Source organism: Oncorhynchus gorbuscha, unplaced genomic scaffold (assembly GCF_021184085.1).
Source record: "Oncorhynchus gorbuscha isolate QuinsamMale2020 ecotype Even-year unplaced genomic scaffold, OgorEven_v1.0 Un_scaffold_1135, whole genome shotgun sequence".
NCBI lineage: Eukaryota > Metazoa > Chordata > Actinopteri > Salmoniformes > Salmonidae > Oncorhynchus > Oncorhynchus gorbuscha.
Genome location: NW_025746005.1, coordinates 92,632 through 105,574, shown reverse-complemented (window position 1 = coordinate 105,574; position 12,943 = coordinate 92,632). Strand labels below are relative to the sequence as shown.

The following is a 12,943-nucleotide window of genomic DNA, read 5'->3' as shown; positions in this document are numbered from 1 at the left end:
CACTTTTTCCCCAGTACTGAAAGTTCTCTATCTTGAAAACTTGATTGCTAACAGGAAACATGCAACATTTTTGACATTGTATTAACAGTGGACTAATGAAGGAAATACAAAGATTTCATTTTTTTTTAAACATCCCTTTCATAGCACCTACCAGTCCATTAAAAGAGTAGTTCACTATTTGAAGGCCTGTATGTAAGATTACTAGGTTTGTATTCAGGTGACTAGGTATGTACTCAAGATTTGATGGTTTGTACTCGGGAGATTAATGCTTGATCTTAGCAGCGCCATTCTTCCACCTTCACATCATTGTGCTGTGGTTCTTCAATGTTTTCCTGATTTTTTTTTTGGGGGTGTTGATTTTTTTGTTTAATTAAACTGGGTTAATAGAAAACGATCTACTGATGCCATCTCTGGATCCTGCAATGCAAACTAGGCTCCGCTGTCACAATCAGGACCCAGTGACTGTGGGTTTGGAGTACGGAAGGAGAGACAGGCCAGGTTTGTCCTCACTGTTAATCTGTCAACTCTGGATAGGATCCCAGTTCTAAATAGAAGTCTGAGATCAACTTCCTGGTTCTCCCTTGTACATGCTCCATCCCCTCCCATTGTAAAACTATTGAAAATTAAAATAGACAAATACATTTTTCATTTTATTTAACTGGTTTTACATAAGAAAACATGTAAGTCCTTTATACTGATTACCATATACTTGTATGCATTGTAGAAAAATACTGGTGGCTAGCATAGTGGCTTGTCCACGTGGTGATGTGTAAAGGTGTATAGACATGTTTTTGAGTAGATGAATGTAAATATATTTTGAATGCCAACAAAAACATTGTATTCTCTGTAAAGATAACCCAGAGGTTGACAAGCAAAAATTAATGTAGAACATTTATTTTTCATTAGTAATTCAATGAAATTCACTGCAGTTATCCAAATACATTAATCATCAATGACTAACATAGTGAATCTAGTTTTAAAAGACAATTTAATAAACCCATTTGTTTTATAACCTGTGTATCATTAAACAAAAAACATTTAGTAGGAATAAAAGTCTCCACCCAAACTAAAGGTGAAAACTGATCATCACATCATCTCTATCTGACATGTGTCTACTAACTCATTCCCACAGAAAACTGCAGAAGGAAGCAGTGCCTCCCTCCATTGTTTTAACAAGAGATCTCTCAGAGGGTTTTCAACGATAAGGGCAAATCCAAGGTAATCTCAATATCTTTACAGTAGAAGCTAACAAAACACACTGGAACTGACAAGGTGCACACTGATCGGTAAAGTAAAGAGAGGCTAACATTCTATAATGCTCCCCTTTCTCTGCACAGTTATCTCACAGTGAGAAACAATAGGATTACAATAGTGTTACTCCCTGGTAATGTTATCAAATTCACTGTTACCACTTCCGTTATGAGATGAGATTGAAGTGATGGAGTGACTAATCTTAACTGGCCTGAGAGAACTGATGAGGCTTCTTTCGTTTATGTATACGTTGGTGTGTTATTAGGTTGCTCTGTTGAGAGAAACTCTTCCCACAGTCAGAGCAGGAGTAAGGCTTCTCTCCTGTGTGTGTTCTCTGGTGAACTTTTAGCTCAGATGATGTTGTGAAGCACTTCACACAGTCAGAGCATGAGAAAGGCTTCTCTCCTGTATGTATAAGTTGGTGTGTTTTTAAGTTGCTCTGTTGAGAGAAACTCTTCCCACAGTCAGAGCAGCAGTAAGGCTTCTCTCCTGTGTGTGTCCTCTGGTGAACTTTTAGCTCAGCTGATGTTGTGAAATACTTCCCACAGTCAGAGCAAGAGTAAGGCTTCTCTGCTTTATGTATATTTTGGTGTGATTTTAAGCTGCTTTGATGAGAGAAACGCTTCCCACAATCAGAGCAGGAGTACGGCTTCTCTCCTGTGTGTATACGTTGGTGTGACTTTAAGCTGCTCTGTTGAGAGAAACTCATCCCACAGTCAGAGCAGTAGTAAGGCTTCTCTCCTGTGTGTGTCCTCTGATGAACTTTTAACTCAAATGATGCTGTGAAGCATTTTCCACAGTCAGAGCAGTAGTACGGCTTCTCTCCTGTGTGTATATGTTTGTGCGAGTTTAAGCTGCTCTGTTGCGAGAAACTCTTCCCACAGTCAGAGCAGGAGTAAGGCTTCTCTCCTGTGTGTATACGTTGGTGTCTTTTTAAGTGACCCAACCCTGAGAAACTCTTCCCACAGTCAGAGCAGGAGTAAGGCTTCTCTCCAGTGTGCACTCTCTGATGAACTGTCAGAGCCTTTGATGTTGTGAAGTGCGTCCCACAGTCAGTGCAGGAATAAGGCTTCTCTCCTGTGTGTATTTGTAGGTGTATTTTTAGCTTTGATAGAAATGGGAAAATCTCCTCACAATGTGGGCAGTGGTGAGACCTCTTAGCTCTGTGATCTTCCTGCTGTTGCTCTCTGGATGTAGATAATGTCTCAACATGGTCTCCTGTGTGAACAACATCAGAAGAACCAGTCAGTTGGTGCGATATACATGTCAAATGTATACATGCCATATCATCCTCCACTCATTATCACAAGGGTTAGTAATAACCAGGGTTGGGGTCAATTCAATTGTTAATTAGTCAATTCAAATAAACCACATTTCTATTTCAAATGTTCCTCTTTGAAAGGCATTGAAGAGAATTGTAATTTCAGTGATCTTCCTGAAATAACTGGAATTTAATCAAACAAATTCTGACAATACTAGTGTCAAAACATGCAAGTCTCAGTAGAATGAAGTAACATCTACCTTCTCACTGAAACAGTTCATCATGAAACAGTTCTACTGTAACATTTCATGCACAGTGGGAAGTTGGAATGAACAACACAAGCAATAGAATGTCAGGGGTCATGTGTGATGTCAGAATTACAGAATACTACCTAGCAATAGACTGGGTGATAGCTTACCGAGGTCTAGCTTATGAAGATAACTTATAGATAGATAGAACCTGCTCTTACCATGACTAACACATGTCCCAATCTTCTCCTCCTCTTCTTCATCTTTAATGTTGACTTTCAGCTCCAGTGTTTGACTGCAGTCTTCCAGTTTCACTGACGCCATCTCTGGATCCTGCAGTGCAAACTGGGCTCCACTCTCACAATCAAGACCCAGTGACTGGGTTTGTCCTCACTGTTGATGTTACCAGCCTCAGACTTAATCTGAGTTGGCCAGTAATATTAAAGAGAAACGGACAAAAGTTATTTTCTTGACAGTTCTGGCACTTTCTTATTCTAAAAAATATATATTTCATTTTTCAATGATCTCATTTCAACAGCTCAAGTAGCTAAGCATTGACAACATTCATTCACATTAGACAAGTGCGCACGTTAAATTACACACGTTAAATTACACAACGTAAGTGCACTTAACCTATAGTAGCTTTCCTACATTCAAATAATGCATAAATGAATCACAAACCATCTAGTACAAGGTTGCAGTATGTTGTAGGGAGCACTATGTACTATTTTATTGAATAACCTTGTCTACACTGTATTGTTTCACTCAAAACCATTAGTCAGTGGTGGAAAAAGTACTAAATATTCATACTTGAGTGAAAGTAAAAAGTTAAAGTAAATGTCACACATCAAATTCCTAATATTAAGCTGATGATTTTCTAGTTTGTTATCTATTTATTTACAGACGGCAAGGGGCACACTCCAACACTCCAACACTCAGACATAATTGACAACGTTGTGCGTCTCCCCTTCTCGTAGGCCTATTTTATGGATACGTGATATGTATTGATCTGTTTGTCATTGTTAGCAGAGTAGACTAGGCTACCCTGGATTTTGTTCGATTTGACAAATATTCTGCTAATGTCTCCAGTCATATAGAGTGTACTAGAATAGCATTAAATATGTTTCTAAAATGCCAATAAACGTATCTGATATAGCTCGCCTATTCTATTCTACGTGCTCAGCCATGCATTGAACAGTCTTTTTTGCAAGCAGAGATTGAGTTATATTATTAGCCTAAATTATGACTATACAATCTACTGTCTCGGCGCTCTACGGACAGTTCCTTCTACCAAATGGCTTGTCTTTTGCTCTGACATGCACTGTCAACTGTGGGACCTTATATAGACAGGTGTCTGCCTTTCCAAATCATGTCCAATGCATTGAATTGACCCCAGGTGGACTCCACTCAAGTTGTAGAAACATCTCAATGATGATCAATGGAAACAGGATGCACCTGAGCTCAATTTCGAGTCTCATAGCAAAGGGTCTGAATATGTACCCAAATAAGGTATTTCTGTTATTTATTGATTTTACATTTGCAAAAAAATCCTTAAAAACCTGTTTCGCTTTGTCATTATGGGGTATTGTGTGTAGATTGAAAACATTTTATTGAATCCATTTTAGAATAATGCTGCAACGTAACAATGTGGAAAAAGAAAAAGGGTCTGAATACTTTTCGAATGCACTGTCCTCGTGGTAAACAAAACAACCTTGTGGGTTAGTATTATGGATAGAGCTAGCTAGCATGGTAGCAGGTTGTAGCAACACTTGCTGTGCAAATGTGATTTTCTCAATGGCCACGCAAATGAAACGCTTTAAAAAGTGGGATACATTTGTGGCCACAATGCGGGCGAATTTCACATCTACTCGTCAATCTGCGGGGGACATTTAACTTTCATGGTTATCAACAATGGAAGGAGGGCTTCAGCACAACGTTACTTTTCAAATTGGATGCTGTCCATACCAACAACGTGGTTAGAAAGTATCACAAACAGCCAGCAGCAGCAGAGACCGATCATTATAGTTTCACCGGGTAAGTGGCAGTGCTAGTTTACTATGCTAAGGCTCGCTAGCTACAGATCTACCGCATTCAGATAACGTTTTCCATCTAAATCAACTTTGCCATCTCTTCTTAAAATGTGACTTTTAAACCTAACCTTAACCACACTGGTTAACGCTAAAGTAACATGTCTGTTAGATATTGGTGGCTAACCTCTGGCGCTGTCATACTATAAATCGTGCAAACATACGGGACAAAATAGTAGTTTTGGTCACGATGGAGATTTATATATATAATTATGTTGTTCTGAGCCCACTGCCCGCAAGTCTTTTATACATTCTCATCCATGCTTCAGAACCAAAACGTTGCACGTCTTGATTGTTGATCAATGACTGTACAAAAGGCCCATGGAGTTGGAAGAATCCTTTCATTCATGGCCACTTGCTCAGCTGGGTCAGGGGCACTTTAATTAGGTCAGGTGGAAATGTCCGACAGATCTCAATTTATTAAAAGGAGGATACATGATAGTGGCAACACATGGAGTTGGGTTGGATATAGTCATGGTAGGATACATTATCGTGGCAACAAATGGGGTTGGATATAGTCATGGTAGGATACATGATAGTGGAAACAAATGGGGTTGGATATAGTCATGGTAGGATACATGATAGTGGAAACAAATGGAGTTGGGTTGGATATAGTCATGGTAGGATACATGATAGTGGAAACAAATGGAGTTGGGTTGGATATAGTCATGGTAGGATACATGATAGTGGAAACAAATGGAGTTGGGTTGGATATAGTCATGGTAGGATACATGATCGTGGCAACACATGGAGTTGGGTTGGATATAGTCATGGTAGGATACATGATAGTGACAACACATGGAGTAGGGTTGGATATAGTCATGGTAGGATACATGATAGTGGAAACAAATGGAGTTGGGTTGGATATAGTCATGGTAGGATACATGATAGTGGAAACAAATGGAGTTGGGTTGGATATAGTCATGGTAGGATACATGATAGTGGCAAAAAATGGAGTTGGGTTGGATATAGTCATGGTAGGATACATGATAGTGGAAACAAATGGAATTGGGTTGGATATAGTCATGGTAGGATACATGATAGTGGAAACAAATGGAGTTGGGTTGGATATAGTCATGGTAGGATACAGTATGTCTTCTATTTTGACTGGAATTCAGAAGCCTTTTTAAACTTCAATTACACTTGAAGTTTTGCATTTCCTGTTCTAAATAGTTTATCTGAATACTTTACTCCTTGTAATAATAGCTCAATAGAGCCCCACAGTGTTGGTGTCATACTACCCATAAAACCTAGCGGTCAAGAAAGGAAATGGTTCCAATCCATAGGGGATTTCTATTATGATTTTTGTCATTCATTTGTATTGAAGGGCACATAAAGAACATGTACCATACATACACAACATATATTTGCTGTCTTTACAAAGGAGCGGAATTACATTCCCATGTTATGGGAACATTTTGCCTGTATAGAGCAAATATTTCGAGAGTCTGAATAAGAACACAATTTGGATGAAGCCACAGAAAACCAGAATTGTTTTTTTTAAATCCAGAAATGACAGAATAATGTAATGTCAGGAACTGTGGCCAGATCATAGGGGATTTATTAATAACCATGTAAATCTCTCTCTGACGAGGCAACTTTTTTTTCCTCCAGGCTCTTTCCTCTCAGATTCGAAAATGCTGATTAGCGTCAACGTAGACATCATGAAAAACTACAATTCCCTGCAAGCGCCTGCACGTCTTCTCGAGCTGACACCTTTGCTAACAGGTATTATGTCAATTTAAAACTTGCACAAGACGGTACACAGAATTGGTCATTTAAATAAATGTAGCCAATTTATTCATTAATACATTTAGCTAACGTTAAATAGTTAATCCAGAGATTCTTACTTTTCCCTCACTTCCGGCAGTCTCATCCAGATCAACATGGCATTTGTAGTTCTTTATGATAGGCACATTAGAAGCTAATTAGTGCTTCTTTTATGGAGGGGGAGGGGGGGTGTATTTAATGTTATCAAAATGTTATGCCGGAATAAGTCTACGCGAAATGCAGCCCTTATTTTAAGTGCTTCTAAAATCCCCTATGGGGAAAATGAATGATGGGAAAATTATTTGGAACCATTTCACGTTTGACTGCTAGGTTTTATGGGTATTAGGAAAGGACAGGGGGACAGAGAGGTGCGGGGGGGCTGCCTTAAATTGACATCCACATCATCGGCGCCCGGGGAACAGTGGGTTAAAATGCCTTGCTCAGGGGCAGAACGACAAATGTTTTCCTTGTCAGCTCAGGGATTCGATCCAGCAACCTTTCGGTTACTGGCCCAATACTCTAACGACTAGGTACTCTATGAGTCTGTGACCATAGCTGCTGGGAATTATTTTTTTGGGGGGGGGCTGCCCTTTTTTAGCTTGAGCACATGCTTCCCAAAAGGTCTGGGCATGGCTCTGTATAGAGCCCTGTGGCTGGGGTCGAAACTGTGTGTGTGTGTGTGTGTGTGTGTGTGTGTGTGTGTGTGTGTGTGTGTGTGTGTGTGTGTGTGTGTGTGTGTGTGTGTGTGTGTGTGTGTGTGTGTGTGTGTGTGTGTGTGTGTGTGTGTGTGTGTGTGTGTGTGTGTGTGTGTGTGTGTGTGTGTGTGTGACCAAAATGTGGCCATGTATTCCATTGTGGATCGGTTGGCATTTTGGAGTAGTCCAGGAGCCAGGTTTTCTTTAGAGGGGTGGATTTTGCTCAATGGTAACGTTTATTTTGGGAGTTTAGGATCAATGTTGTCACAGTTTCTTGTTGAAGAGGCATCAGCCAACCTTAGCTTGCTCCTATTCTGAATACATTTGTGTCCGTTTTCTTTCTAGCTGGCAAAATAAGTGAGCTAACCTTTGTTTGGTCCTGCCATGTGTCAATAACATAGCCAAAAGTTTGTCACTGGTATGGGCTAATTATCCTAAACCTAGACAGTGGTAGCAGCAAGATAAAACCAGGGAGATGGGGAGATAATTCAGGTTCTGTTTCACCTTCTGCTGGCTTGATAATGTTCAGTCAAATACGTTTTTCCATACATTAAATGAGATTTGCATTCTCTAAAGATAATTAATTGTGTTCATATCTGATTAATATTGAAGAAAAATCCTCACAGCCGTTTGACATACCAAAATGTGAACTACAATTTGGTGCACAATATGTTACTATGTACAGTAGGCAGTAAACTCCCCGTGTCATCAAAATGACCATCTTCTGTACGTGGTTTATATATGAGGGGAGCATAAATTGTACAATTGTAAACGAATAAATAATGGTATAAGTTAGAACCAATGTATATTAGTTAATATACTGCACCAACTACATAAATATATGATCGGGTCCACTGTCTTCTATCTGGATTTTAAAACGCAGACAGCGGTCGCCGCCATTTTACCAGCTCGTGAGAGTTATTTTTGACACAACCAAGAACCATGTAAAATGAACTCAGAAATCTCAAATAAATTGATTATTTTTAAATTACCTTGACGAAATTATGTACATTAACGCAGACACACCCCAAATCTCAAGTTATATGACTTGTAAAATCGTTTTCATCACGACACAAAAATAACACAATCTGGTAATCCCTTGACGGATTTGTTACCTATCATGTTATGACATGTTCTGTCGATATTAGGAAGTGTAAACGTGCTATTACCAACCTGTAGTAATACATAGAAACGGAAACAAAAATTATCGTCTTCACATCTGCTGCTTTCTTTATTCTGAACAATGGTGCAAGTCCATAGAGTTGGATAGAGGACTCATCTTTGTATCTGTGTAATTATAGCGTCTGTGACAGAATACGCAGCGGCATTGAGGGGATTCAATTAATCTGGCCTGGGCTCCCGGATAGGCGTGTTTTTGCAAGGAGGTGAAAATTGATGTCATTCGTTTTGGAACTGGGTTGCCTTCCAGATGCCACATTCAAAGCCCACAGAGAAGTCTCCTCAAAACAAAAGTGATGTAATTAAGCACTTGGCGTAATGAGCAGGATTCTGTGTTTTCACATGAAAAAATTCTAACAAATATTTTATGGAAAGAGATGTATGTTTCTGGATGATGCACCTTGTTGACTAAATGACAGAAAGGCACAGATTACTGTTCTATTGGAGAAGAGCGATCCTCCCTTGCCGCATTTGCCTGTTTACCGTTTACATCACAGGCCATAAAACGATGCCCTGTGGCTCAGCATAATCAAATCTGCCAATTCACCATTTGAAGTGGTACATTTTCTTCTTCACGATTGGTTTATCCCTACTGATGACCCAGTTGGACATGACTCCAACGGAGTCACCAGGAGGGATCAGCCAATGAATTTGGAAGTCCCACCACAGTTGACTACATTAAAATGGTGGAAGTCCACAATGCATTGAGTTATAATAAGAACTAGAGACAGCCTCCAAGATGGCCGACCGTTGTTTTGAACTTTATCTACTCACGGTTGCATATGCCTGTTCATGGAGGCTGACATCTTGCTAGTTCCGGTTTCAGGAGCCCATTAGTAAATGCCAGTGGAGGTCGGTGGATTTGAAGAGAGGGAGGTCCGTTCTTTTTTTCATGACCACGGCCTTATTTCTATAAGAGTATGTTGGATGACTGCCATTCAACCAGCTCAATGTAACATCAATAGGTTTAGGCTACTACATGGTACTCTAATTTTCTCCATACCCATCCTGTGCTTGTTACAACTTAGCCTATGAATGGAAGTTTACAACGTAGGTGCACGGGTCGAGAGAAATGTGAGACAGACATTGACATATTCAATACCGCCTTGCACACTCTTGTATGTATCTAGCTGATCTAGGGTGTAATCATTAGTCCAACAGTTGCAAACAAAGAGTTTCTTTTGGACAAATTCCAGTATGTTTATCCCTGTTTCATTCCGTTTGCTTCCGTTTAAGAAATGTTTTTCTACAGAATCGGTGGAATAAATACACCCCTGATCGCACACAAACACAGTTCACTTTCAAAGCAGCCACATACAAACAGCAGATCCTGGACTATCCATTTACTTCAGTCAGTCTGTCTCATCTTCCAATGTCAGGAATCAATCACATTGAAGGAGCAGGTCCTAGATGAGAGCACATGAGTGAATTCCATTGTTTTTCCTTCTGCATGTGTCACAAGATCTTCCATGTAATAGCATGAATAGAAAATTTTAATAACTTTGGCTGTGATTGGTGGGGGAAAAATCAGGCTCGAAGACAATTCATGAAAAAAAATCGATGGATTTGTTTGGCACAAAGGTGATAACGAATTGCCTTCTCTATGGTGGCGTCTATTGGAATTATCTTTCTGGAAAGGTGGCATCCTATGACAGTGCCACGTTGAACGTCACTGAGCTCTTCAGTAAGGCCATTCTACTGCCAATGTTTGTGTCACACCCTGATCTGTTTCACTTGTCGTTGTGCTTGTCTCCACCCCCCTCCAAGTGTCTCCCATCTTTCACCATTATCCCCAGTGTATTTAGACCTGTTTTCTCTGTCTGTTGCCAGTTCAATTGGTCTCATCAAGCGTAAAACCATTTTCCCGGTGCTCCTATTTTTTTTCTCGTTCCTGTTTTCCCGGTTTTGACCATTCTGCCTGCCTGCCGTCATATACCTTGTCACACCACCCTGGATTACTGACCTCTACCTGCCCTTCACCTGTCGTTTGCCTGCCCCCTTGTTTTAGTAATAAACTTTTGTTACTTTGAAAATGTCTTCATCTGGGTCTTCTCCTGAGCCTTAATAGTTTGTCTATGGAGAATGCATGGCTGTGTGCTCAATTGTATACACCTGTCAGAAACGGGTGTGACTAAAAAAGCAGAATCCACTCATTTGAAGGTGTGTCCACATACTTTTGGTGATGTAGTGTATAATCAGTTGGCTATAGGCCTATTTCAATGTAATATTCAATCAAGTGAGTTCTATTTTTATACTTGTAGGCTGGCTACTGTCTGTAATGTGTGTAAATAGACACTGAGTGTACAAAACATTAGAAACACCTTAATACTGAGTTGGACCCCCTTTGCCCTCAGAACAGCCTCAATTCATCGGGGCATGGACTCTACAAGGTGTCAAGTGTTCTACAGGGACGCTGGCCCCTGTTGACTACAATGCTTCTCACGCTTGTGTCAAGTTGGCTGAATTCCCTGTCATGTTCTTGGAACCATTCCTGGACAAGACTTGGGCATAATCCTGCTGAAGAAAATCTATTTGCAGATGGATAAACTGCTGCCATGAAGGGAGGCACCTGATTGGCAATGTTGTTTTAGACATCCTGTGGCATTCAAACATTGCTCCACTTTTATCAAGGGGCCCAATGTGTGCCATGAAAACACACTCCACACCATTACCACCAGCCTTCAATGTTGACACGAGGCATGATGGATGCATGTACTCATGTGGTTGTTCAAGATGGCGCCGATTAAAAACTCAGCAACAAAAGAAACGTCCCTCTTTCAGGACCCTGTCTTTCAAAGATAATTCATAGAAATCCAAATAACTTCACAGATCTTCATTGTAAAGGGTTTAAACACTGTTTCCCATGCTTGTTCAATGAACCATAAACAATTAATGAACATGCACCTGTGGAACGGTCGTTAAGACACAAACATCTTAAGCAATTAAGGTCAGTTATGAAAACCTAGGACACTAAAGAGCCCTTTCTACGGACTCTTTAAAAATACCATCTGCGTGAACGTGCCTCAGGCATGCTACAAGGAGGCATGAGGACTGCAGATGTGGCCAGGGAAATACATTGCAATGTCCGTACTGTGAGACGCCTAAGACAGCGCTACAGGGAGACAGGACGGACAGCTGATCATCCTCACAGTGGCAGACCATGTGTAACAACACCTGTACAGGATCGGTACATCCGAACATCACTCCTGCAGGACAGGTACAGGATGGCAACAACAACTGCCCGAGTTACACCAGGAATGGACAATCCCTTTATCAGTGCTCAGACTGTCCGCAATAGGCTGAGAGAGGCTGGACTAAGGGCTTGTAGGCCTGTTGTAAGGCAGGTCCTCACCAGACATCACCAGTAACAACATCGCCTATGGGCACAAACCCACCGTTGATGGACCAGACAGGACTGGCAAAAAGTGCTCTTCACTGACGAGTCGCGGTTTTGTCTCACTAGGGGTGATGGTCAGATTCGGCTTTATCGTCGAAGGAATGAGCGTTATGAGGCCTGTACTCTGGAGAAGGATCGATTTGGAGGTGGAGGGTCCGTCATTGTCTGGGGCAGTGTGTCACAGCATCATCGGACTGAGCATGTTGTCATTGCAGGAAATCTCAACGCTGTGCATTACAGGGAAGACATCCTCCTCACTCATGTGGTACCCTTCCTGCAGGCTCATCCTGACATGACCCTCCAGCATGACAATGCCACCAGCTATACTGCTCGTTCTGTGCGTGATTTCCTACAAGAGAAGGATAAAAGCGTCTGCTAAATGGCATATATTATTATTATTATTATTATTAGAAGAGCCCGGATCTCAATACCATTAAGCACGTCTGGGACCTGTTGGATCGGAGGGTGAGGGCTAGGGCCATTTTTCCCCCCCAGAAATGTCCGGGAACGTGCAGGAGCCTTGGTGGAAGAGTGGGGTAACGTCTCACAGCAAGAACTGGAAAATCTGGTGCAGTCCATGAGGAGGAGATGCACTGCAGTAATTAATGCAGCTGCCAATTGGTCTGAGGAGATCAGTCACCTGCATGAATCAATAACTTTTTTTTATTTTATTTTTTAGAGGACTAGTAGTTGGCAGGGCAATTCTGTGTATTAATTATGTATCATTTTTACTTAAGTACTTTACACCACTGCATGCATCCATACCGTGTGTCAGCATTGCAGGCTGGTGGTGTGATGGTTGGGGTGTGTTTTCAGGGCACACATTGGGCCCCTTGATAAAAGATGAACAATGTTTGAATGCCACAGGATATCTAAAGAATATCAGGTGCCTCCCTTCACTGCAGCAGTTTATCCATCTGCAAATAGTTTTCTTCAGCAGGATTATGCCACAAGGCTTGTCCAGGAATGGTTCCAAGAACATGACAGTGAATTCAGTTTACTGCAGTGGCCTGACGAGTCACCAGATCTCAATCCAGTTGTTCATCTGTGGGAGG

The 12,943-nt window shown here is 41.0% G+C and overlaps 1 protein-coding gene across 1 annotated transcript; it reads right to left on the bottom strand.

The window, feature by feature from the left end:
- Positions 1–719: 719 nt before the first annotated feature.
- LOC124021585 (gastrula zinc finger protein XlCGF17.1-like) lies at positions 720–8,613 on the bottom strand. Its single transcript, XM_046336729.1, has 3 exons — positions 8,486–8,613; positions 2,982–3,182; positions 720–2,469 (listed from the first exon to the last, which is right to left on the bottom strand). Exons 2-3 carry the CDS (start codon positions 3,082–3,084, stop codon positions 1,454–1,456), a joined length of 1,119 nt encoding a protein of 372 aa, XP_046192685.1. The 5' UTR covers positions 3,085–3,182; positions 8,486–8,613; the 3' UTR covers positions 720–1,453.
- Positions 8,614–12,943: the final 4,330 nt, after the last annotated feature.

Coding starts and splice junctions, on each gene's coding strand:
- LOC124021585 (XM_046336729.1), bottom strand. CDS start 3,084: ATGGCGTCAGTGAAACTGGAAGACTGCAGTCAAACACTGGAGCTGAAA. Junction 2,470..2,981: donor TGGGACATGTGTTAGTCATG/GTAAGAGCAGGT, acceptor TTGTTCACACAG/GAGACCATGTTGAGACATTA.